The 24545-nt window shown below is 36.9% G+C and overlaps 2 protein-coding genes and 2 pseudogenes across 6 annotated transcripts in view; 1 reads left to right on the forward strand and 3 right to left on the reverse strand.

Annotated features, from left to right (window-relative positions):
* The window catches only part of TP73 (tumor protein p73), a 223245-nt gene extending 220124 nt beyond the window's left edge, over positions 1 to 3121 (reverse strand). For all 3 annotated transcript variants that reach the window (XM_069078308.1, XM_069078306.1, XM_069078309.1), the window contains exon 1: positions 2984 to 3121. In XM_069078308.1, coding sequence (XP_068934409.1) covers positions 2984 to 3015 — 32 coding nt within the window. In that variant the 5' untranslated portion in view covers positions 3016 to 3121. The remainder of the gene's footprint in view (positions 1 to 2983) is intronic.
* WRAP73 (WD repeat containing, antisense to TP73) overlaps positions 1 to 24545 on the forward strand; it is a 44203-nt gene that overhangs the window by 2587 nt on the left and 17071 nt on the right. Inside the window, exons 3-4 of one of the 3 annotated variants that reach the window (XM_069078312.1) lie at positions 2322 to 2474; positions 3166 to 3282. In XM_069078312.1, coding sequence (XP_068934413.1) covers positions 2322 to 2474; positions 3166 to 3282 — 270 coding nt within the window. The other 2 variants (XM_069078310.1, XM_069078311.1) reach the window with 2 other exon arrangements.
* Positions 8426 to 19542, reverse strand: LOC138153898 (translin-like; annotated as a pseudogene).
* On the reverse strand, positions 21466 to 24098 carry LOC138154270 (protein Red-like; annotated as a pseudogene).

The following is a 24545-nucleotide window of genomic DNA, read 5'->3' on the forward strand; positions in this document are numbered from 1 at the left end:
TTGATGTTGAGTTAAAGCATTAGATGGAAGGCTTGTCTTTAAGATTAATCTAATACTTTAATACTCTTGAAGGATCGGCCCTAACAGTGCTTGAATCAAATGGTTGCATATTACCAGTTTGAGATACCTTAGAGAAAAGTGAATTTATAATGTATATTTTTTCAGATGTTGATAAAAAGATCCCATATCATAAAGAATGAGTAATAGTAGTTTTCTCATGTTTTCCAAAAGATACTTAGTTAAGATATAACTGATGCTAATGGAATACTTGTATTTTTTAGGTTGGGTTCATATAACATAAATGTTTTAGAATAGACTGAGTAATCTGAATCTTGCAGATACATACACAAAATATATTACTAGTCCACATGCAATTAGCTGGCTTTTCTTCAGGGCCACAGAGACAGCATTCTATAAGTAAATAAAATAACAACCTTGACTCTTTCCCGCTATAAATTGTTGCTGACCTTAGGTATAATGAATCTTGGAAAAAAAAAAAACCTTTAGTGGGCATTATTTTTAGCACATGCTCTTAAAATTGCAAATTTATTTAGAATAAAGCAACTGCTCTTAAATAAATTCCAGTCTTTCAACTGAACCACTAATAGTTTCTTAGTTTTTTGGACATTTAATTCAGTCTATGTAGTATAAGCTTAAATAACTTTGAAATGGAAAATAGTTTGAGTTGAAGTATATCCTAAAGTCAAAATTGCACATTTAAATTTCTATTATTAATCACAATGGAATCTTCTACTATGAGTAAATATGGCATAAATCCACCTGTATTCACTTCTTCTGTTATGATTTTTCATGTTTTAATTTGTACTATGAACAAAATACATTTTATTTTGATGCATGAAAAATAACAAAAATCCGTTATAATTGCTTCCTAACATATAAACTGGAGACAGGCCAGGTGGGTGTGTTGTCTCAGGCTTATTCTTTTGGATAAGATATCTCAATCTGTTACAAGTGAGTCCATATGGCACAGATACAGATGTTCGATAAATGTGGAATGAACAGCTTCTGTTTTCATAGAACTTGAATAATGGGGATCTAATGTGCTAGATTATGTTGAGAACACGAATGAAAAATTTTCAGTTTTACTTAAAGGACTTTGTCATTTTATTGATTTGGAGACTTCAGGTATGGAAACACTCTCCACCCCAGACATATTACAATTCCAATATCATTTGTAATTTGCCTGGAGCAAGGACGGGTTAAGTGATTTGTTCGAGGGCACAGGACTAGTATTAGAGATGAGATTAGAACTCAAATCTGCTTTGAAATCCAGTGCTATTATCCATTACTCCAACGGTCCTCTCCTTGCACATTTCTAGATATGTTAAAAGACTGTCACTGTTATGTATGTGAGATGACTAAACGATATTTTTGTGTTATTGTGAACTCATCACATAGATCCCCCAAATTAATTTAAATTATTGAATATGACATCTTAATGCTTTCCTTTTGAGTGAGGAGCTCAGTGATATGCAGAGATCTCTTCCATTCTTTCAGCATGTCCATAAGGTACATTGTAAGAGAGTAGTGTTAACCATTTGGTTTGAGATGCGTAAACTAGGCATAAATTTTTTTTCCTGTAGACATAGCCTTTATAAATATTTATGCAGATAAAAATAGTAGATATTTGTTTAATAAAGGAATATTAGTCACTAAACAAATCGCTAATTTTGTATTAGATATTATTTAATATAAATATGTATCTGTGTAATATATTCACAGTTTTAAATTCCAGAAATATTAATTGCGTATATACTGTATACCCAGTACTCTCCTGGTGCTTAGTAATCGTTTTAGTCATTTTTATTAGGTACTCCTTTTAACAGTCTTGTAAGGTAGGTTCCTGTTATTATTTTTAAATTGTCTCAAACAATGGTAGGATCAGGAGCAGCCCCTCTTTCCTGGCTCATGGTCTAATCTACTGCACTGTACTATTTTTTGTATATGCCAAGTCTAGTCCTTAGAATGTACTTAGGAGAGAAATACAACATCATAGTTTTAGGTTGTGAGTTATTAAAGATGTTAAAGGGAGACAAATTGCTATCCTTCAAAAGAATTTTCAAATCTGGTTTGCAGGAGTTGCGCCCCCCCCCCTTGTCCCCTTTTTCTTTTTCTTTTTTTTTTTGTGATTGTATAGCTTAGAATAAACAGAAAAATCAATAGATGTAAATTATGGTATGTATAAGACTTATTAATAGTTCAGAAGGAGACTGATTTACCCTCTACAAAAGTCTTGGCTTTTTAAGACATTTATTACTTTGGTATGTGGTTTATAAAAGCTTAACCTTTTTCATATTTAGGCATCATGTGTCCAGTACCGTTTAGTGGTTCGAGATGTGAGCACTCTCCAAATCTTTCAGCTGTACACATGCCTGGATCAGATCCAGCACCTAGAGTGGTCAGCAGACTCTCTCTTCATACTGTGTGCTATGTACAAACGGGGACTAGTACAGGTAAGTGTGATTTATCTGAGCCCATATACTCCACTGGGATTTTGAAACTTTCCTAGTCATTTATTTTGGAAAAGTAGTGTTATTTCTTTGACTCTGTGCCAGAATAAGTTTGGCAGTATGATTGGAAATAAAGTCTATATTTTAGGGCTCATGTAACAACTCTTGATTTTTTCCAAAGATAGGACAGAATTTACATATATAAATATATATGACATTTGTGTATATATACATATGCAATGCACATAAATATGTGGGCAAATAATAGAAATAAACAAATACAAACATAAAACAAATGTTTCTTATTAGGTGAAATCAGGTTAAGAATTAGAAATATTTATAAATCATTAGCAGTTTGGGTGGTATATATTTTTGAAAAATCTCATATGCAGCCACTTTGTTAGTGACTTGAAGTTTTGGTGAATGAAGCATTAGGGATGCCTTCCATTCGATGTTATTAACTCATTAAATGTTAAATAAAGTAGATTTAATCACCAAGAGTTATGGCTTACTTTTGTAGTGGAATCCAGCGCCAGTCCTTCATGATAGCAGGTGTTTCTAGATTTCTTGAATTCTGTAATACGTGCTTTTTTGATGATCAGTTCTTCCCTTTCCTATTTTTTGGTTCTTTGAGGAGATGAATTTTTATAGACTTATCAGTTTTTCCTTCTTTGTCTCTCTTGAATGAATTGAGGTCTGGTCCTTAGAACAGCCTGACTGGCACTGTAAGATAGACGAAGGCTCGGCCGGACTGGTGGCTTCATGTTGGAGTCCCGATGGGCGTCACATTCTCAACACAACTGAATTTCATGTAAGCATGAAGTCATGAATATTCTTCATGTATCAAATGTTTCTGTCTATCCGCTTGCTCCTAAAATAGATTGAGATTTAAAGCCATGCTATCCGGAATGAAATTTCTATTTTCCGAGTTTTTCTACAGGCCTAAATCTAAATTGATCACCTGATTGTTTTTGCTAGATCAAGAAACATTGAGATACCAGATATTTTTGTTTCAAAGAAACAGAGATTAGTAGTAATTGCTTTTTAATTCAAGAATAGAAATGATCACTGAGTACCTCAGTAACATCTGGCTTACCATACATTGATGATGTTGAATAAGAATAAAGACACCAGCTTCATTTGGATATTTGTTATATTTATATTTCATGAATTTGGCCAGTATCAAGCAGCTTAAGTGAAAGATTTTTTGGCGTAAAATTTTCTAAAATTTCTCAACTTCAGCACTTTTAAATTCTGGCCTACTTCTTTGGTAAGGGTTGGTGAGTTTTTAAATGTATCAGCATTGTAACTTCCATTAGCTCAGCCTTATATTCCAGGAAAACATGATTGGAATATTACCATCTGAATATTTTTACATGAGCTTCTCATTGTAAAGTGATTATTTGTAATCACCACCAGTCAAGTGACCAGAACACATTCAGGCAAATAAAGGAAGTTTTTTCAGTTCAGTTGATTGAACTTTGATTGAACATCCTTCCAGAGCTTGCCCTGAGTTTTCAGTTCCTCTTGATTTCTAAGGGTAATCTCAGCAATTGTTACCCGAACAGTCGTCATTTCAAACATGCCTTTGTGATTTGTGCCTTGGAATTGTGTTGCACCTCTGGAAGTTTAATCTTGACAGGATTAAATAACCCTGTCAACAAAAATACCTTGTAATAAGCCTCAAAGTTTGTTTGTGTACAGCAGGGAGTCAGTATAGGCCGGGTGCTAACAGTTTAAGACTCCTGTAAGCAGTTTTATGTGGCATAAACACATTCCACAAAAGGTTCCAAACTGTGGAATTTGTCATATTTGAGGTATTTGGGTATCAGGTGAATAAGCTCTTAATTTTCTTTCTTACCATCAGCACTTCCTTTTCTTTATGAAGTGGGAAATGCATGAACCCTTTCAATTACATCTACTCTCCACGGGGTGGGAGCAGGGGGAACAACCCAGTTGTTAAGCTTAAATTCCCTGAAGATAGATTGATGTCTGAGCTTCAGTAACCCAAACTGCAAACGGCTGCACACTCTGCTCAGGATTGTAGCAGCACGTGTACGTGGGGGTGGCGAGTATTTATTGCTACCCATTAGAACTCAGAGTGACCCTGCAGGATTTCATGAAGCTTTTGCCAAGTTGGCATCTGTGTTGGGGTAAGTTTTCTCTCCAGCTGTAAACAGGTTGCTAAATTAACTTGTTTCAGACAGCTGGTTGGGGCCTGCAAGTGTCTCTGTTTTCCTCGCTATAGGGCTCCAAATCCCTCGCCAGCTAGAGCAGATTATTGGAGAATGTTGGAGATGGGATTTAAGGGGGATGCTTGACAAGATCAGGGATCATGTGGAGGGAGGGTTTAAAGATGCTTTCTGCCCACACTTTACAGATCTGTTGTTTGAGTTCTTCCTATAACCCCAGCTGGCAGTATTCATACTTGTCATTTTTTAGGCCCATATAGGGACCTGATATTGGTTCAGCCTTGGTGTTCTTATTTCAAGACCAGAATAAACAAAAAACAAACAGTGTCGTGTCTAACTCTTTGTTGGTGTTGATGTCCAACTGCATTTGGGGTTTTCTTGGCAAGGATACAGGAGTGGTTTGCCATTTCCTTCTCCAGTTCATTTTACAAATGAGGAGACTGAGGCAAATAGTGAAATGACTTGCCCAGGGTCATACAGCCAGTACTCATCTGAGGCCAGTCTTCTTGACTCCTGGAGTCAGGACTAGAGCTCTGTGCACTATGGCTCCACTCAACTCAGTAAGAATTGTAGGAATCTTGAAACAAAATCAGCGCTTGGAGCATTATCCCTATACAACCAAAAGCCCCAGTGAAAGGGAGCACCAGGGTGCTGTCAGAAGCAAAGAGTCACTGGCCTGCCAGCCAGCCAGTGAGAGCTGGTCACCAGAGTTCAGTCAGTCAGCTTCTGTCTAGTGAGTGTCAGTAGGTTTGGTTTGTTGTGGTGGAAGATCCAAAGAATAGGCTGCCTTTGAGGAGTTTAGAGTCTGGTTGAAGATAGAAGCTGCTCTGACATGGGGAAAGGTTATCCAAAATACAGTGGGAGGAAGGTTATGGTGTTCTGAGGAGGGAGAGATCTCTGGTTGGAAGGCCACTAGAGAAAGACTCACTCCTCCCAGTTTCTTTTTTTTTGATTCCCTTAAAAAGTGGGAGTTGAGCTGAGCCTTGAAGGCTGAGCGGGTTATAGATAAAAGAGAGAAGAAAGAGCCAGACAGATCATCCTGAGGAGGGGTAAGGCCATGAACAGAAGTATTGTGGCTGCAAGACTTTGTTGTGGACCATCGGTAGAGCAGCACAAATGGGGAGTGGAGCAGAGGGAACTGCGCAGCTCTGTGATACAGTGGAAGTGAGAGAGGAACTGGGAGCTAAGAAGACAGAGTTCAAATTTAGTTTCAGACACTTTTCAGCTGTGTGACCCTAAGCAAGTAACTTCAATCAGCTTCCTTATTTCTAAAATGGGGATAATAATAGCACCTATCACACAGAGTGGCTGTTGGGAGATAGCACTTCTAAAGCACTTTGCATACTGCGCTGCAGAAGTGCTAATTATCTTGTCTTATCATTTTGGGGGATAGAAAAGAACTTGGAAAGCTAAGCCTGGGCCCAGATGATGGAAGGCCCATATTCTGAAGAGAATTCACTCAGACCCTCTCTTAACATCTCTAAAAGTTGCTTTTTTTATGTTGTTGTTGTTTTGGGAGGGGGGAGGGAAGGGCAATTGGGGTTAAGTGACTTGCCCAAGGTCACACAGCTAGTTTTTGTGTTAAGTATCTGAGGCTAAATTTGAACTCAGGTCTTCCTGACGCCAGGGCTGGTGCTCTATTCACTGTGCCACCTAGCTGCCCCATGTTGCTTTTTTTCTTAGTTGAAATAATAACCTAGAGAGAAGAATGGCATCTTTTTTTACTTACATTTAATATTTATTGCTACAAGATTTCCTCACTTGATATATTTTAGTTAACGCTATATAAAAATCTCCCCAGTTAAAGAAATTCCTGTCATTTATTACTGAAAATTCAGTTATAGAATATTTTAAAAGTGAATTTTTATTATTTTCAGCATATATGGCAAGTGGAACCAACAGCTAAAAAGTTACTTCAAAATAGGAATTTTGAAAGGCCTGCCTAATTGATTAATTCAAATTTACAATTAGTAGCACCTTTTGTATCAGATGGCACAGCTAGGTGGTACAGTGAATAGAGCACTGGCTCTGGAGTCAGGAGGACCTGGTTTCAAATCTGGCCTCAGACACTTGACACTTAACTAGCTGTGTGACCTTGGGCAAGTCACTTAACCAATTGCTTTGCTTTCCCCCCTCCAAAAAATAAAACAACAACAAAAAAAGGAACAGTTTTGTATCAGTTTGACTAGTTGTCTTCTGAATTTTAAATACTTAGGGATAAAAAATTTTAATATGTAGAAATTAGGATAGCATTAATTATGAAACTTAGATTTTTCCAATTTAAAGATAGTTCTTCATGGTTTTTCACAGATTGTATTGGAGGAGTCTTATTCTTTTGAAATGATGTGGAGAAAGGAGTAACCACCTGTATTAAAATGAGCACTTTATTCTTCTGCTTTTAGAAAAAGTTGATTCCTTTTTGATGCCACTAAATGAAAAACATAATTGATTTGCATATTAGTTTTTCCCCCTAGTCTGTGAAAATCTGCTGTCATATATTATGAATAAAAATGTTTAGAATGAGAACTAACATTAATTTATCATTTGAAACATACTTTTTATTGAACAACGTGTGCTTGTGTTAGCTTTTGAAATTCTGTGCCCGATAGACATGGCCGTGTAAGGGGCTTTGTGACCCAGTCAAGTCTGGGACAGTCAGTTGAGCTCAAGGTTGTTTATATTTTATTTCATGAAAATCACCAGTCTCACACCTGCTCCTAGCAGTCAAACTTAGTGATGATGTCCTTTAACCCGATGGTAGAGACTCTTTATCACATTACCATCGAAATACTTTTTATTTCTCAGCTGTTTTTTAGACTATCTTAAAAATGCTTCTGCTTTTAGTTTGTTTTTCCACTCCAAAACAACAGCTGAAAACTTTTCTAAGCCTGTTTTCATTGTGATTTGCCTTTGACAAATCTACTTAATTCAATGGCACATGTAGTAAAGGATTTCTAAATAGTTGCTATAGTAGCATATATTAAATTGCTAATGGTATCCTCTAATAATGCAGTTAATCTTAACTATGAAAATTTTTTTGGGAAAAAAGGAAGGTAGTGTTTTTTCAAAGAGAAAGCACTCATATCTAAAATTCTTGAAACATTACAGTCTGCCATCCCTCCCCTTTCCTCCACCCCAGCCACTCTTTCTCTAAAGAAAAAAAAAGTTATTTAAACATTTTTCTCATGGCAAGCAATAAATGAAACTTAAGACCAATACATAGAGTGATAAATTCAGTTTTTTCTGATAAACCATATTCTGATGAAATCAGAAAGAGTAGATAATGTAAAAATCAGTTGTATTTTACCGAAAAATGTGTTTTTTTTAAGATAACTGTAACTAAATTTATCTTAATAAATATTTGTTGAAATGAATTTACTTTATGAAAATTTAAAATTTGATTTAGCAGGAATAGAAAATAATAGCAACCATAATAGCTAATATTTATATATTCCCTTACATTTTACAAAGCACTTTACAAATATTATCTCATTTTATCCTCACAACAATTCTAGGAGGTAAGTGCTATTATCCTCATTTTTTTTTTTTGTCTTTTGTAGGGCAATTGGGGATAAGTAACTTGCCCAAGGTTACACTTTTTTTTGTGTGGGTGTTAAGTATCTGAGGCCGGAACTGAGCTCCTGTCCTGCTGACTCCAGGGTCGGCACTTTACTCACTGCGCCACCTAGCCGACCCTGTTATCCCCATTTTACAGGTGAGGACACAAGGCAGACAGAGGTGAAGTGACTTGCCCAGAGTCACACAAGTAGTAAGTGTCTAAGGTTACATTTGAACTCAGGTTTCCCTGACTTCAAGTCCAGTGCCATATGTACCGGGCCAGCTCTGTGTTCCAAACTGGTCCTTATTCCCTTTACCTTTGATAGACTATTCAAATAAAGGTTGTCATCCTGTAGAAATGAGCAAATGAAACTATCCAGTTGAAAGAAGGATTTACTTTAGGTAAACACATTAGATGAACTTGTGGAGTATAGTTTTTGATAGGTCATGAATTCATAGGTCCTGCCAAGTCAGAAAGGTTTTGTGTTTGCTCTGATGGTTAACTGTACGTCTGTTGTCCAAGGACCAGCTTGGCTAAGTTTGGAGAGGTTCCTTACCTGGTTGGCCACAAAGTAAGAAGTTTTTTGTCCATAGCATCTCTCAAAGATGATACTCAAATTGTAAAAAGATTGTAATCTATGTCAGTGAAACCAAGATTGATAAAATCTTAAATCTTTAAACTAAATGAGCTTGTTGGAGCCTTAACCTGGAATTCAGGTTCTGACTATTCAGTATAACAGGTGTTTATTGAGTTTATTTTTCTTAAGGCCCTGTACTAGGCATTGAAGAAGCTATTTAGCTAACTGATACACACACTCTTATCTTTTTTTCCCCAATTTTATCTATCTACCACCTCATACACAGAACTTAAGGTGTCTCTGTGCATCACAATTCTTTCAGAATTTTAAATCACTTTAGGTTGGTCAGCTATCTTTTTTTTTAATCATTTGATCCCTAAAGGTATGTTAGCATTGAGATGACAGTTAAACCAGTGTTAAATCAATAAAAATATTTACATAGCACAGTATATTGAGCTTCATAGATGCTTGGAGATAAAAACTACATTAGAACAGGACAAGACCACCATTATTACACATTTCAATCAGCTATTTACAGGCCCCTAATGTGACATGTCAACGTCTGCATACTAGTCCAGTGGGGCAGGTAAAGGCAAAAGGCAGTTACTTTGAGGACACTCCACATTATGCTCTGGAAGCACATTATTATGCTACCCCAGGTGTCATTACCACTCTAAGGTTCTACAAGGAGGTTTCAGTTTTTGCATGGCAAGTCCAGATGATCCAACATGAAGATAGACAACATAATTACATTGAGACGATGTTCTACTCATACTATTGGGTTATTGAGATTTTGAAGACAACTCATCCCAAGATAATGTCATGATAATCCTGGCTTCTTAGATTGAGTGACCCTTCAATCTTGTATTCTATTAACACGTCTTGCTTGCAGGTCAGAAACATGACCTGGAGGGTAACTTTTGGCTGTAAATAGTCCACATGCAACACAGCCTATCTTTAGCAAGTTTATCATCTTATCAAAGGGAGCCAGCATCTCTCTTTACTGATTCCCGTACAGCAGCATTGGTTTCTTAACTGCCAGTGACTTTTTCAGTAAAAATGATTTTGAAAGATTATTTCAAGTCTTTGCATAATTGATTCTTGATTATAGATGAAGACAGGGAACAACCAAAGGAGTTCATGATTAAAAATAATTTCATTTTGACATTGGAATTCATTTTTGATATTTCAGTATGGGTAGGTCTGATTGGGGAATTTGAATGCTACTTCATTCATTCATTCATTTATTTGTTAATTTATTTTTGCTTTTTGGAAGGGGGAAGGCAAGGCATTTGGGGTTAAGTGACTTGCCCAAGGTCACATGGCTAGGAATTGTTAGGTGTCTGAGTCCGTGTTTGAACTCAGGTCCTCCTGATTCCAGGGCTGGTGCCCTATTCACTGTGCCACCTAGATGCCCCATATGCTACTTTAAGCAAAGAAATGAAGCCATTTCCTACTAAAGGCCTTCCTCTCAGCTTCCGTGAGACATGGAGGTGACCCTGGGTTTCCAAGGACTACTTGTGGCAGCTGAGTGTAGGTTCTGGTAAGTCTTACCAGACTTGCATTAGTACTTTGAGTAGACTGCAAGATTTTAAAACCAGGGACCATTTCATTTTTGCCTTTGTGTCTCCAGAGCCTAGCATAGTGCCCTTCTACATAGTAGGTGATTGATAAAAATGTTTGTTTAATAATGATGATGAGGAAGAAAGACTGTGTGTCTGTAGGTGAATTCTGAGAGGCATAGCATAGAAAGTCTAGCATTCCTTCATGAAGTTTGGCAAAAGTTATTTTCCTTTCTTTTTTTTTGGTTTCCTCTTTTATTTGCTTGTAATTTGTATTTTGGGTAGGTTGTAAGGAGACAAGAGAGAGTAGGAGGGAAGATGGAAAGCTCTTCCAAACCTCAGCATAATAAACTTTATGAACCAGAAGCAACCTTTGAGATCATTTAGTCCTGTGTGAACTACTATTTTGTTTTATTTTATTTCTTTTAAAAAAGTTTTTACAAAATTTATTTGTTTTTAGTTTTCACCATTTACTTCTTTTTTTAAATACAAACAAATTTTATTTGTTATATGACTGCAATAATACAGCTACAACAAATAAACAAAGCACACATTCAAAATCAACCCATCCCTCTTCTCCCATTTGAATGTATTTTCTGCTTGGAATTATAACCCATTCCTTTCCCACAGACTTTTGACATTTTCAAGCAGAATCAACACTTAAAAAGAAAAAAAAAATACTTGACATCAAATCCCTATCTTCTTTAAATCATCTAAGTGGAAAGCCTTTTTTTTCAGGTCAGATAGTGATATTATTTTTAAATGCCTTGCTTTACCTTGCCTTTCAGTGGCTAAGCTCTTAAAGAGACCTTTCCACAATCTACTCTTCAAAAAGAGTTCTCAAAAAATGTTTCTCATCAATTACCTCTTAAAATTCACAATTGTCAATAGTCTGTAAATTAATTTATATGTGCTGTTAACAGTTTATAAATTAATCTCTGTAATAACTTGTGTCACTGTTTCTATTTTCCTTAACATAGAGGCTAAAATCCTTAAATTATGATCATGTATATTCTATGTTACAAACAGAATGACTAGTATTAAACTTCAAGGCTAGTAACTACTTTGTATTACAAGTGTAAATACTGACAACTTTCAATTAGCTCTAAGCAGTATGGTTTCTGTCTTAATAACATTCATTACATCTATGAATAACAGATAGAGAGTATTCTTAATTCTGCTTGGCAGATGAGAAAGAGAAAGCTGAAATTAAATAATGTATCAAAATTCATAAATCTTCTTATTTTTACAAGTATTATTAAGAATACTTAAGAAATGCCTCCCATATAAAACTTTTTTGACACTCAATTCATTAACAGGACTAGAATTAACAAAAGCGTTATTTAACCAGAAAGCATGTTTATATATTTTTTCAATTTTATAAAAATTCTTTTTAATTGTTTACAAGTTCATGTCAGATCCAGACATGATTGATCTGACTTTTGGGATATGTAAAGAGTAGGAATTATCAGAGATGGAAAAATATACAAGCAAGACACCAAACACTCAACACAATATGTCAAGAAAGTCAGGATTAACATGAGAACTTTTTTTACCAAAAAGTTGGCAATTACTACTATTGGCAGAACTGAAATACACTGAATTATAGCATAAGTTCACTGCAAACAACAAAGGGAATTCTGTCCTTCTGAAGGCTTTTTTTCCTTAAAAAACATGTCTCGTTTCTTATACCTGCACCATGCCACTGGTAAGAAAATAAAGAGAAGTTTTCAGCATTTGCATATTCTAAACCACCACAGGAGAGGGATATTAAAACTCCCACCCCTCATTGGCAACCACTGGAGTTAAACAAAGCTAACAAAAAGGAAATCTATTTCTCTGTACAAGCAGCTGCTGCTTTCTTATTGAAACCTCGGATCAGGAAGACGTAGACCACTTCTACTTTTTTCACATCATACTTCAGGCCATCATAGCAGTTTTTGTTGTTGCTGTTGTTTGTTTATTTATCTGCTTTTATTTTACAACATTCAGTTCCACAGTCCCTTGAGTTTCCAATTTTTTCCCCATCCCTCTCCTCCCCTCCCCCCATCATGGCGGTATGCACTCGAATATAGGATCTACAAATATCTTCACATTAATCATTAGTCAGGTTGTACAGAAGGATTATAACTGATGGAGTGATCAGTGGGAAAGAGGAAACACAGCACAACAAGAAAAAGAAAGAGAGCCAGTAGTTTGTTTCACTCTGCATTCAGACTCCGCATCTCTTTCTCTGGGTGTGGGTATCTCTTTCAGTCATGAGTCTTTTGGAGTTGTCTTATAACCTTACGTTGCTGAGAGGGACCCAGTCTATTGAAGTTAATTGTCACACATATGTTGTGTCTGTGATTGTATAGAGATTTCTCCTGGTTCTGCTCTTCTCGCTCTGCATCAGTTTATATGTCTCTCCAGGTTATTGTGAAGTCCGTCTGCTCCTCATTTCTTATAGCACAGTAGTATTCCATTACATTCATATACCACAGCTTGTTCAGCCATTCCCCAATTGATGGGCATCCCCTTGATTTCCAATTCTTTGCCACCACAAAAAGAGCCGCTATAAATATTTTTGCACATACAGGTCCCTCCCACTTCTCTGATCTTTTTGGGATACAGCCCTAGAAGTGGTATTACTGGGTCAAAGGGTATGCACTTATTTATACTCCTTTGGTCATAGTTCCAGATTGCTCTCCAATCAGATCAGTTCACAACTCCACCAACAATGCATTAGTGTTCCAATTTTTCCACATCCTCTCCAGCATTTATCATTTTCCTGTTTTGTCATCTTAACCAATCTGGCCGGTGAGATGTATAGTACCTAAGAGTTGTTTTGATTTGCATTTATCTAATCACTAGTGATTTATAACATTTTTTCATATGCTTATAGATATCTTTAATTTCATCTTCTGAGAATTGCCTGTTCATATCCTTTGACCATTTATCAATTGGGGAGTGGCTTGTATTCTAATAGATTTGTCTCAGTTTTTTGTATATTTTAGAAATGAGGCCTTTATCAGAGACATTGGTTGTAAAAATTCTTTTCTAGTTTTCCACTTCCCTCTTAATCTTGGTGACATTGGCTTTTATTTGTACAGAAGCTTTTCAATGTAATTATCCATTTTGCATTTTATAATGCTCTCTAATTCTTTTTTTGTCATAAAGTCTTTCCCTCTCCATAGATCTGACAGGTAAACTATCCCTTGCTCTCCCAGATTGCTATTTATAGTGTCAGCCTTTATACCTAAATCATGCACCCATTTCAACTTTATTTTGGTGTATGGTGTTAGATATTGGTCTATGCCCAATTTCTGCCATACTATATTCCAGTTTTCCCAGCAGTTTTTGTCAAGTAATTTTGTCCTCAAAACTGGGGTCTTTGGGTTTATCAAACAGTAGATTATTATAGTCATTGACTGCTGGGTCTTGTGTACCCAGTCTATTCCATTGTTCTACTACTCTATTCCTCAGCCAGTACCAAGTAGTTTTGATGACTGCTGCTTTATAATAAGATTAAAATCTGATATGCCACCTTCCCTAACATTTCTTTTCATTAATTGCCTTGATATTCTGGACCTTTTGTTCTTCCAAATGAATTTTGCTACTATTTTTTCTAGCTCTATAAAGTAATTTTTTGGTTGATTGATTGGTATGGAACTAAATATGTAATTTAATTTAGGTAAAATTGTCATTTTTATTATATTAGCTCGACCCAGCCATGAGCAATTGATGTTTTTCCAGTTAGTTAGATCTGACTTTATTTGTGTGAAAAGTATTTTGTAATAGTGTTCATATAAGTTCTGGGTTTGTTTTGACAGGTAGATTCCCAAATATTTTATGATGTCTACAGTAACTTTAAATGGGATTTCTCTTTCTATCTCTTGCTGTTGGATTTCGTTAGAGATATATAGTAATGCCGAGGACTTATGTGGGTTTATTTTATATCTTGAAACTTTGGCAAATTTGTTTATTATCTCAAATAGTTTTTCACTTGATTCTATAGGATTTTCTCAGTATATAATCATATCATCTGCAAAGAGCGATAGCCTAGTCTCTTCTTTGCCTAATTTGATTCCTTCAATTTCTTTTTCTTCTCTTATTGCTACTGCTAACATTTCTAGTACCAAATTGAATAAGAGGGGTGATCGTGGACACACTTGTTTCACCTCTGATCTTATTGGAAATGCTTCTAGCTTATCCTCATTACATCTAATACTTCCTGATGGTTTTAGGTAGATGCTCCTTATTATTTTAAGGAAGACTCCATTGATTTCTATACTTTCTAGCGTTTTGAATAGGAATGGGTGTTGTATTTTGTCAAAAGCCTATTCTGTGTTTATTGAGATAATCATATGGTTTCTGCTAGTTTAGTTTTCCTGATATTGAACCACCCTTTCATTTCTGGAATAAATCCTACCTGATCAGAGTGTATTATTCTCGTGATGAGTTGCTGTAGTCTTTTTGCTAATATTTTATTTAGAATTTTTGCATCTATATTCATAAGGGAAATTGGTCTGTAATTTTCTTTCTCTGTTTTGTCTATTCCCAATTTAGGTATCAGTACCATATTTGTGTCATAAAAGGAATTTGGCAGAAGTCCTTCTCCAATTTTCCCAAATAGTTTGTAAAATTGTAAATTGTCAATTGTTCTTTAAATGTTTGGTAGAATGCACTAGTAAAGCCATCTAGCCCTGGAAATTTTTTGTTAGGGAGTTCATTGATGGCTTGTTCAATTTCTTTTTATGAGATGGGGTTATTTAAGTAGTTTACTTCTTCATTTAGTCTGGGCAGCTTATATTTTCGTAAATATTTATCCATTTCACTAAGATTGCCAAATTTATGTGCATACAATTGGACAAAATAATTCCTGATTATTGTTTTAATTTCCTCTTCACTGGAGGTAGATTTACCCGTTGCATTTTTAATACTCATAATTTTATTTTCTTCTTTCTTTTTTTTATCATATTGTCTAAGGGTCTATCAATTTTATTGGATTTTTCATAATACCAGCTCTTAATTTTATTTATTAATTCAATAGTTTTCTTAAATTCAATTTTCTTAATCTCTCTTTTGGTTTTCATTATTTCTAATTTAGTATTTAATTGAGAATTTTCAATTTGTTTTTTTTTCTAGCTTTTTCAGTTGCATGCGCAATTTATTGACCTCCATTTTCTTTATTTTATTTATGTATGCATTCAGGGATATAAAACTTCCCCTAAGAACTGCTTTTGCTGTATCCCACAAGTTTTGGTATGTTGTCTCATTATTGTCATTCTCTTGAATGAAGTTACCGGTTGTTTGTATAATTTCTTGTTTGACCCACTCATTCTTTTTTTTTTTTTTTAAAGCAATTGGGGTTAAATAACTTGCTCAAGGTTACATGGCCAGGTGTTTTTGGGTGAGTGCTAAGTGTCTGAGCCCGGATTCAATTCCCCAGGTCATCCCGACACTGGGGCCGGTGCTCTTACTCGCTGTGCTACCTGGCCGCCCCTGACCCACTCATTGTTTAGGATTAAGTTATTTAGTTTCCAATTAGTTTTTAGTCTGTCTTTCCATAGTCCTTTATTACATATAATTTTTATTGCATCATGATCTGAAAATGATGCATTTAATATTTCTGCCTTTCTGTGTTGAATTTTGAGGTTTTTATGCCTTAGTACCTGGTCAGTTTTTATATATGTGCCATATACTGCTGAGAAGAAGGTATATTCCTTTTTATCCCCATTCATTTTTCTCCAGAGGTCTACCATATCTATCTTCTCTAAGATTCTATATACCTCCTTAACTTCTTTCTTGTTTATTTTGAGGTTAGATTTATCAAGCTCAGAGAGGGGGAGATTGAAGTCCCCCACTAATATAGTTTTGCTATCTATTTCTTCCTCTAACATCCTTAACTTCTCCTTTAGGAATATGGATGCTGTACTGCTTGGTGCATAAATGTTTAGTAATGATATTGCTTCATTTTTGATGATGCCTTTTAGCAGGATATGGTTTCCTTCCTTATCCCTTTTAATTAGATCTACTTTTGCTTTTGCTTTGTCTGAGATAAGGATTGCTACCCTTGCTTTTTTTACTTTAGCTGATGAATGATATATTTTACTCCAGCCTTTACACCTTTACCCTGTGTGTATCCCCCATGTGTTTCTTATAAACAGCATATTGTAGGATTATGGTTTTTAATCCATTCTGCTATCATCCTCTGTTTTATGGGAGAGTTCCTCCAATTCACATTCACAGTTATGATTACTATCTGTCTCTTTCCCTCATCCTATTCCCTCCCCTGCTTATGCTTTTTTCTTCCCTTTTCCCTTCTCCTCCTTAAGAGTTTTCATTTTGATCACCGCCTCCCTCAGTATTCCATTCTTATCAGCCCCCCTCTCTTTTCCTACCCTTCCCCCTTCTTCCCTCCCTTCTAACCCCCCCCCCCTTTTGTGAGCCCTTCCCCCCTCCTACTGCCTGTAGGGTATGATAGATTTTTATACTTAATGTAGTATGTTATGTCTTCCTTGCACCAAGATTGACAAGAATAGATCTCATGAAATGCTCCTTTCCCTCCCCTCTTTCCCTCTATTATGATAAGTTTTATGTCTCTTCTCAATAGAGTCCTATACTTAACTGGTTGTGTTATTCTCTCCTTGCACCAGAACCAATGAGGGAAAAACTCATATAATGCTCATCTCCCTCCCTTCTTTCCCTCTACTATAGTGTTTTTATGCCTCTTTGTGTGGTATAATTTACCCTTTTCTGCTTCATTCTTTCCTCTTCTTCCATTGCAGTCCCTTTGCAGCCCTTAATAAGGTTTTTTAATCATCATTTTGTATAATTTATACTCACACCCTCTATTTATCTATATATACCTTTTAGATTTTGCCATAGATTTAGAATTTTCAGTATTAGCAGGTATTAATTTCTCAAATAGGGATGTAAACAATTTTCTCTTATTAAATAATAGGGTGTGTGTGTATGTGTGTGTGTGTGTGTGTGTGTGTGTGTGTGTTTTCCTTATTTACATTTCTATGTCTTTCTTGAGTCTTGTAATTGGAGGTTGAATTTTTCGTTGAGCTCTGGCTTTTTCATCAGAAAAGTCTGGGAATCTGTTATATTGTTGAATGATCATCCATCTCCTTGCCTGGAAGAATATGTTCAGTTTCCCTGGATAGGTGATCCTTGGTTATAACCCGAGCTCTTTTGCCTTGCAAAAAATCATATTCCAGTTCCTCCAATCTTTCATTGTAGAAGCTGCCAGATCGTGTGCCATCCTCACTGTGGTTCTGTGATATTTGAATTGTTTCTTTCTGGCTGCTTGTAGTATTTTTCTCCTTTACCTGATAGTTCTGGAATTTGGCCACAACATTTCGAGGACTTTTCAGTTTGGGATCTCTTTTAGGAGATGTCTGGTGGATTCTCTCAATTTCTATTTTACCCTCTGGTTCTGGGATCTCAGGGCAGTTTTCCTTGATGAGCTCTTGGAGAATGTTGTCCAGGCTCATTTTTTCATCATGATTTTCTGATAGGCCTGTGAACCTCAGATTATCTCTCCTGGATCTGTTTTCCAGGTCAGTTATTTTTCCATTGAGACATTTTACCTCTTTTTCTCATTTTCCATTCTGGATGTTTTGTTTGACTGATTCTTGGTTCCTCATTTGCTTCAATTTGGTTGATTCTAATTTTTAGCAAATTATTTTCCTCAATTAGTTTTTGAAGCTTTTTTTCCATGTGTTCAGATTTCATTTTTAGTTCACACATTTTTCTTTTTAAGGATCTGTTTTCTGCATTGTAATGTTTTCCTAATTTTGCAATTTTGATTTTAAAAGAATTATTCATTTTATCTTCTGCCTCTCTAATTTGGTTTTTGAAGTTCTTTTTGAGCTCATCTAAGAATGCTTTCTGCGCTTGAGACCAGTTCCCTGTTGAGGCTCCAGCTGTGGGTGTGGAGTCAATACTGCCTCCTTCTGAATTTGGTTCCTCCCTCTCACAATAATAGGATTCTGTAGTCTTTGTCTTTGCAATATGCTTTTTACCCATTTTGAGGCAGGGCCTTAGCCACATCCTGCCTCTAGGGTTCCCAAGCCTTTACTGTCTAAAGTTTTGCTCTGGAATAATAATTACTGTGTTTTCAGGGTCAGAGGAGGGGATTGGAGCAGCCGGGGTTCACTCTGCCATCCTGATCCCTGGAATTTCAGATAGGGCTTTTTAAATTTCCAGGCTGTGGGTTGGTAGTCCCAGGAGTAGCTGCTGCCACTGCCAGGGGCCCTGCATTTGACTCTTACCCAGCTCCCTCCTATCCCAGCCCAGAAGTGATAGGCCAGGCAGTGGCCCTTGTGGTTGGTGGATCAACTCGCCGCCACGTTGATCAGGCCTCATCCGGGTCTCTTTGCCTCCCAGTGTAGTCTTCTGGGCCTCTACCATCATAGTGTTTTCTCAGTGAATCATTTTTTAAGTTGAGAAGTTAGAAGCCAGAATCGAACTCATTGATGAAAGTAGAGATATGAAGAGGATGGCATAGCCCCCAGCAGTGACACTGTTAACTGACAGACTAGACAGTTCACTAGCAAGAATTAGCATTCCAGAGAGATAGTCTTCAATGTCCAAATGAAATCCTCTTTCTCAGTCTGGTTCAATGCCAAGGATTCCTGTAACTGCTTCTCTGGTCACAAGTGTTTCCATTTCCAAATACACAACAGATGCCGCCAGGAAGACCAAGCATTGCAATACAAGCTGCCAGTGCTCATGAAATCTATAGTACTGTTGAGTAGGGAGCTTGGTCTTCAGAGATGTTAGCTGTGGCAAATGTTCTTGAGCTTGCAGACATTTCTTTGGAATGTCCTGAAATCCAGAACCTTGATGAACCCCTTGAAGCAGTTACGAGAGTTACCAAGAGTTACTTGGGCTGTCTGCTCTAAACTCTGCACAGCTTTCTGGATTTCCTTTCGGATGTCCTGCTCAGCAGCCAGGAATCCTGCAGCTCGATGCAGAGCTTGCTCACAGACATGCTGCTGGAGGCACAGGGTGACACTGATTCTTGGAGGGCTGAAGCACAGGGAGAAAAAAGTCCCGTTTCTAAGGCAACTATAAAAAACCTGCCACTCCAACTCCCACTTTTCACACCCCCAACATTCACTTCTATAAGATTTTGAGTTCTAAATTTCCTTCTCCTCCCTTCACTCCCCCCTTCTCGAGATGGCATGCAGTTTGATACAGGCTATACATGTACAATTATATATTTTTTTCTTTTTGCAGGGCAATTGGGGTTAAGTAACTTGCCCAAGGTTACATGGCTAGTTTTTTTGTGTGGGTGTTAAGTGTCTGAGGCCGGAACTGAGCTTGGGTCCTCCTGCCTCCAGGCATGTACAGTTATATTAAACATATTTCCACATTAGTCATGTTGTGAAGAAGAATAGGAACAAAAGGGAAAAATAACGATAAAGAAAAAAAGAGAGCAAATAATATGCTTCAATCTACATTCAGACTCCATAGTGTTTTCTCTGGATATGGATATTATTTCCCATCATAAGACTTTTAGAATTGTCTTAGATCCTTGCATTGCTGAGAAGAGCTAAGTCTATCAAAGTCAGTCATTGCATGATGTGGCTGTTACTGTGTACAATGTTCTCCTGGTTCTGCTCATTTCACTCCGCATCAGTTCATGTAAGTCTTTCTAGGTTTTTCTGAAGTCTGCCTGCTCATCATTTCTTATAGCACAATAGTATTCCATTACATTCATACACCACACCTTGTTCAGCCATTCCCCAATTGATGGGCATCCCCTCAATTTCCATTTCTTGTCCTCCACAAAAAGAGTTGCTATAAATATTTTTGTACATGCAGGTCCTTTACCCAATGTATGATCTCTTTGGGATATAGAACTAGGAGTGGTATTGTTGGGTCAAGGGTATGCACAGTTTTATAGCCCTGGCAAAAGCTATTCTTAAAGACCATCTTCCAAATGAGAGTGGGTTGTGGTCTCTTTTGTTGGGAAGGTCCTAAATTCCAGATCTTTATAGAATATAATGTGGCTGACAGACCCAGAAGGAATTGGAGAAGTGCCCAGGTTTCCCCTTCTGTCCTCTTGTTCAGTACTTTTTTCCCACACTCTTTACTGTAGATAGTCTTATTTCTCAGACTAATGGATAATACTAGCTCAGAAGAAATACTTCTACATTTACTTGTTTGCTAGTTTAAAATATATCTGCATGTATGTATAGCTAGCTAGATGGCTACATAGCTTGGTAATTTTAAAGAAGTATTTGGATTTAAGAGTCACAACCTGTTTGACTTCTGGCAAGGTACAGCCTACTCAGTTTCTTCATCTGTAAAAGCAGGGAATTGTACTAGGGGGCTTCTGAGAAGCCTTCTCTCTCCAAAACTGTGATCCATATAATTTCTTCTTTAATGTTAGTTACAGAGAAGTAACTTTAAGAAAGAAGTGGTGATTCTAAAGTACTAGTGTAGCTTTGGCAAAAATAAGCCCCCTTTGTTAGAAGTCAGCACTTTTGTTTGGGTGGGGGAGTTGCAGAAGGGAAAGGGAGTCATGACAGTGATGCAAAAAAAGTTTAAAAAGAACATTAATGAAGCTTTTTTTTCCAAAATACATAGGGGAGCAGAAGAAAATTCAGAAGGTGATAAAGACAAGTAATGCAATTTATTACTACCATGTTAAATTTTATACCATGTTAAATTTTACCATGTTAAAATATATATTTTAAAAGACCAAACTATATGTTTTAGAGTCATAGTTTCATATGCTCTTTGTCTAGCCTTCTATGTATGTAGAAATATTTACTTTTTTATTATTTTCTAGTTCACTTTTTTTTTTTTTTTTGGCTTTTTTAGAGGGCAGTTGGGGTTAAGTGACTTGCCCAAAGTCACACGGCTAGTAAGTGTGTTAAGTGTCTGAGGCCGGATTTGAACTTGGGTCCTCCTGACTCCAGGGCAGGCCACATATAATAATGTTCTTAAATGATTCCTGAGGTCCCTCAGAGCTCTCAGTTTATGATCTGAAGCAAAAGTGATAAAAGCCCTGATGATAAGTAAATAAAACATCTTTATTTGAATGGAAATAAAATTTAAAAAAATTTGCAGTGTCAATCTTTTTTTCTTATTGTGGATTTTAATAGTCAAAACAATGCAATTTCATAATACTTACACATGAACAGTGCAGCCTCTCTAAGTGCAAGGGGAGAAAAATAAAGTTGAAAAATATCCAGATAAGTAATCTTCCAGGAATTGAAGTGCTAGACTGATATTTTGGTTTTTTGACCTCAGTCCCATTGGTCTCCATTTTCTTTCTTTTCTCAATAATTGCACTGATCTTTTTCTGCTGTTGATCAGGCTTGGCCTTGTCATTTGTTTCTTTGAAGTATCTGGTTTTCCAGCCTTCTGGCATCTTGATGTAGTGGATGGAATGTAGTGTTAGGCAAAGCCTCTTTGTTGTTCGTATACTTGCTGTAGTCTTCTTGGCTATCAAAGTCCCATCGCCCCAATGGTCCCTTCTTGTTACCCTGGCCCATTTTGCTGTAACCCACCTCCTCCTCATTGTCCACAGCCATATATCATCCATTGTGACTGGACACCACTCTACGTAACTGTTGAATGTGCCAAAGAATTCTCCCAGCTGCTTTTTATCTTCCGGTTTCTTCAGTGATTTGCCACCTTCCCAACCAACAGCACCAGCAAACTTTTCACTGATAAGCTTTGTCAACTTCTTGGCAGATCCAGGACCATTGTCATTGTCAATGGGCTCATTAATCACTTTAGGCTTTATTGTTCCTTCTCTTCTCTTTCCCAATCCTGGTCCCTTTCTCAGTCCTGCTCCCCATCCTGCTCTCTTTCTCTTTCCCAGTCTCAGTCCAGTCCTGATCTAGCTCTAGTTAATAATATTGCTCCCATTCTTTTTCCCTTGGAGCCTTAGTTGTTGATGGCACATGATCTCCCATATCTTCAAAAATGTTCATGTCAGCCTCCAGAGGTTTCTTCTCATGCAGCTTTCCTTTGCTCTTTTTCTTCAGCTTCTTATTCTGGGTGCCCAGGATCTGTGTCAGCTTGCTGCTGCTGCTGCTGCTGCTATCATTTGTGGTCAAGTGTGGTCTGGGCCTCCAGGGCAGGCCAGGCAGCTTTGCTCCAGATAATTGTAGTGGGGATATCTGTGTCTGTGTATTCATCATCCATGTAGGCCATGCAGCCTGGCAGAAACAGCTCATTGCGTTCATAGGCTTTGTTCTTGAAGAGCAGACGCGTTACCTCTGTGGCCCAGATGCATTCTTAAATTCCATCTTATTTTCAGGATCTTCATCTTTCTTTGTTTCCTTCTGAGATTTTTCTGTCATTTTCTCTTCTTTCTCTTTGTTGGCAATCTCATCTGGGACATTCTAGGGAAGGGCAAATCAATATCTATCTATTTTTGTATGTTGATTTTGTGGAATTATTTTTTCATCATGTATATGTGTATATATTTCCTTTCAGAGATATATCACTTGGTGTAGCCTATATTTGGACCCATTTAGTTTCTATAGATGAAATGGATAGGCAGGTTTGTGAAAACACAGAACTAGAAATCACCTTTATATCCTAGAACTTCAAATTCAGTTTCCCTGGATTCCATGCTTTTGTTTTTTGTCGATAGAATTCTGACATTTCATACATATAGTTTCCCTGGAGCCAAAGATGGTGAGGAGTAATAAATTTATCAGTTAAATCAAACCATTGAAATCATTAGCTCCCAGAATTTGTAACTGAAGGGTGACCATAAAATGAACATTTCAGACAGTGGCTAGGTAAAGTGTTTTGTTTCTTCGAATATAGATACTGTCACCTTGGATATGTCTTGGATAACTCTTTGTTTTGTTTTGTTTTCATAAAAGATAAATAGGATTGAAGGGATACACCAGAAGGAACGAGTGTGTGTGTTTTGTTGTTATTCTTGAAATAGTCTGTTGTGGAGTCTCCCGACGACTTTTTTGTGCTTTGTTCTCTAGGGTGAGGAGCAAAATCACTGTAAATAAAGGATAGTATGAGTTTTCTAGTGCCTTTTCCCTTTTATTCTAAGGCTCTGTCACTGTACCCCATTATTTACTTGTCACTTTCTCAGCTATCAGATGGATCATCATTTCTTATTTTGTTGCCAACCATTGACTAAAATGTGGACAGGGTCGCCATGGAAGTCAGTATTTCCTTCACATAGGAGTGTTCAAGTTCACAAGAGACCTTGATGAACACACGTCTTTTGTTGCTGCTGTTGCTATGGAGCATCAAGTATTTGTTTTTAATTGAATAATAGCGCAGATGGTCATGTCCTGCTCACATGGTTCTGTCTGTGACCTTGGAGCCCTGTGGAGATGCCTTTTTGCAGCTGACTTGGCCTCCTTTATGATTTCTGCATTCTGTGCCTATGGAGAAGTGTTTCCAGAAATATTCCAAACACCCCATGAGCTGTTTGTAAGTCAGGCATCCTATTCCTTAAGCAGAAGTTAGGGAAGAAGTGGAGAAAGTTAATTAACCGGTTTCTTTTTAAACCTCAGACTCAGAAAATGGCAAGATCATCTAGTGGTTCCGAGCTCTTCGAGATGGCACTTGGTTTTCAATACTCCAGTGGTGCTCTGTTTCCAATTCTTGATGTGATATTTGCTAAACTCAAATATGCAATAATAATTTCTCACCTATTTCCCTCCTGCTGACATTTTCCACATCCTTCCAGATTCCTACAACATTTCTACAAGTCACCTGGCGCTGATGGGAAGTGGTCATTCAGAATCTATTCTTCTTTCTGGGACTTGAGTTATGGTGCAGATATGTTCAGAGTTACAACTTTAAATGATATTTCTGCTGTCTGGACTACTTGTCATTTGAAAGTTTGCTGGGTACTCTTCCAACCTGAGATAGCTCTCTGACTTGGGTTTTTTTTTAATGCTATGTGCCTAGAACAGTATTTGCTAGAACCCAGAACTAAAAAGGTACTGGAAATGTGGTGTTAGAAGCATTTCCAAACACTTGTGAGAATCTTGAAAATTCTTGTCAAGGATGAATTCCTTTCAAGGATAAAAACAAAATTAGAGTAAAAATTAAGATGCTCTGTCTAGGTTGTCCTTGAGTTTTAGAATGCTAGATATGACGACAAACTTTTATGAGATTGTAGGGAGCAGCAGGAAAAACTGCTTATCTGCTATTGCATTAGTGGGCTGGTACCAGCCACCT

Source organism: Petaurus breviceps, unplaced genomic scaffold (genome assembly GCF_028583685.1).
Source record: "Petaurus breviceps papuanus isolate PSGF00001 unplaced genomic scaffold, PetGlider_PUasm1.0 91041, whole genome shotgun sequence".
Classification (NCBI taxonomy): Eukaryota; Metazoa; Chordata; class Mammalia; order Diprotodontia; family Petauridae; genus Petaurus; species Petaurus breviceps.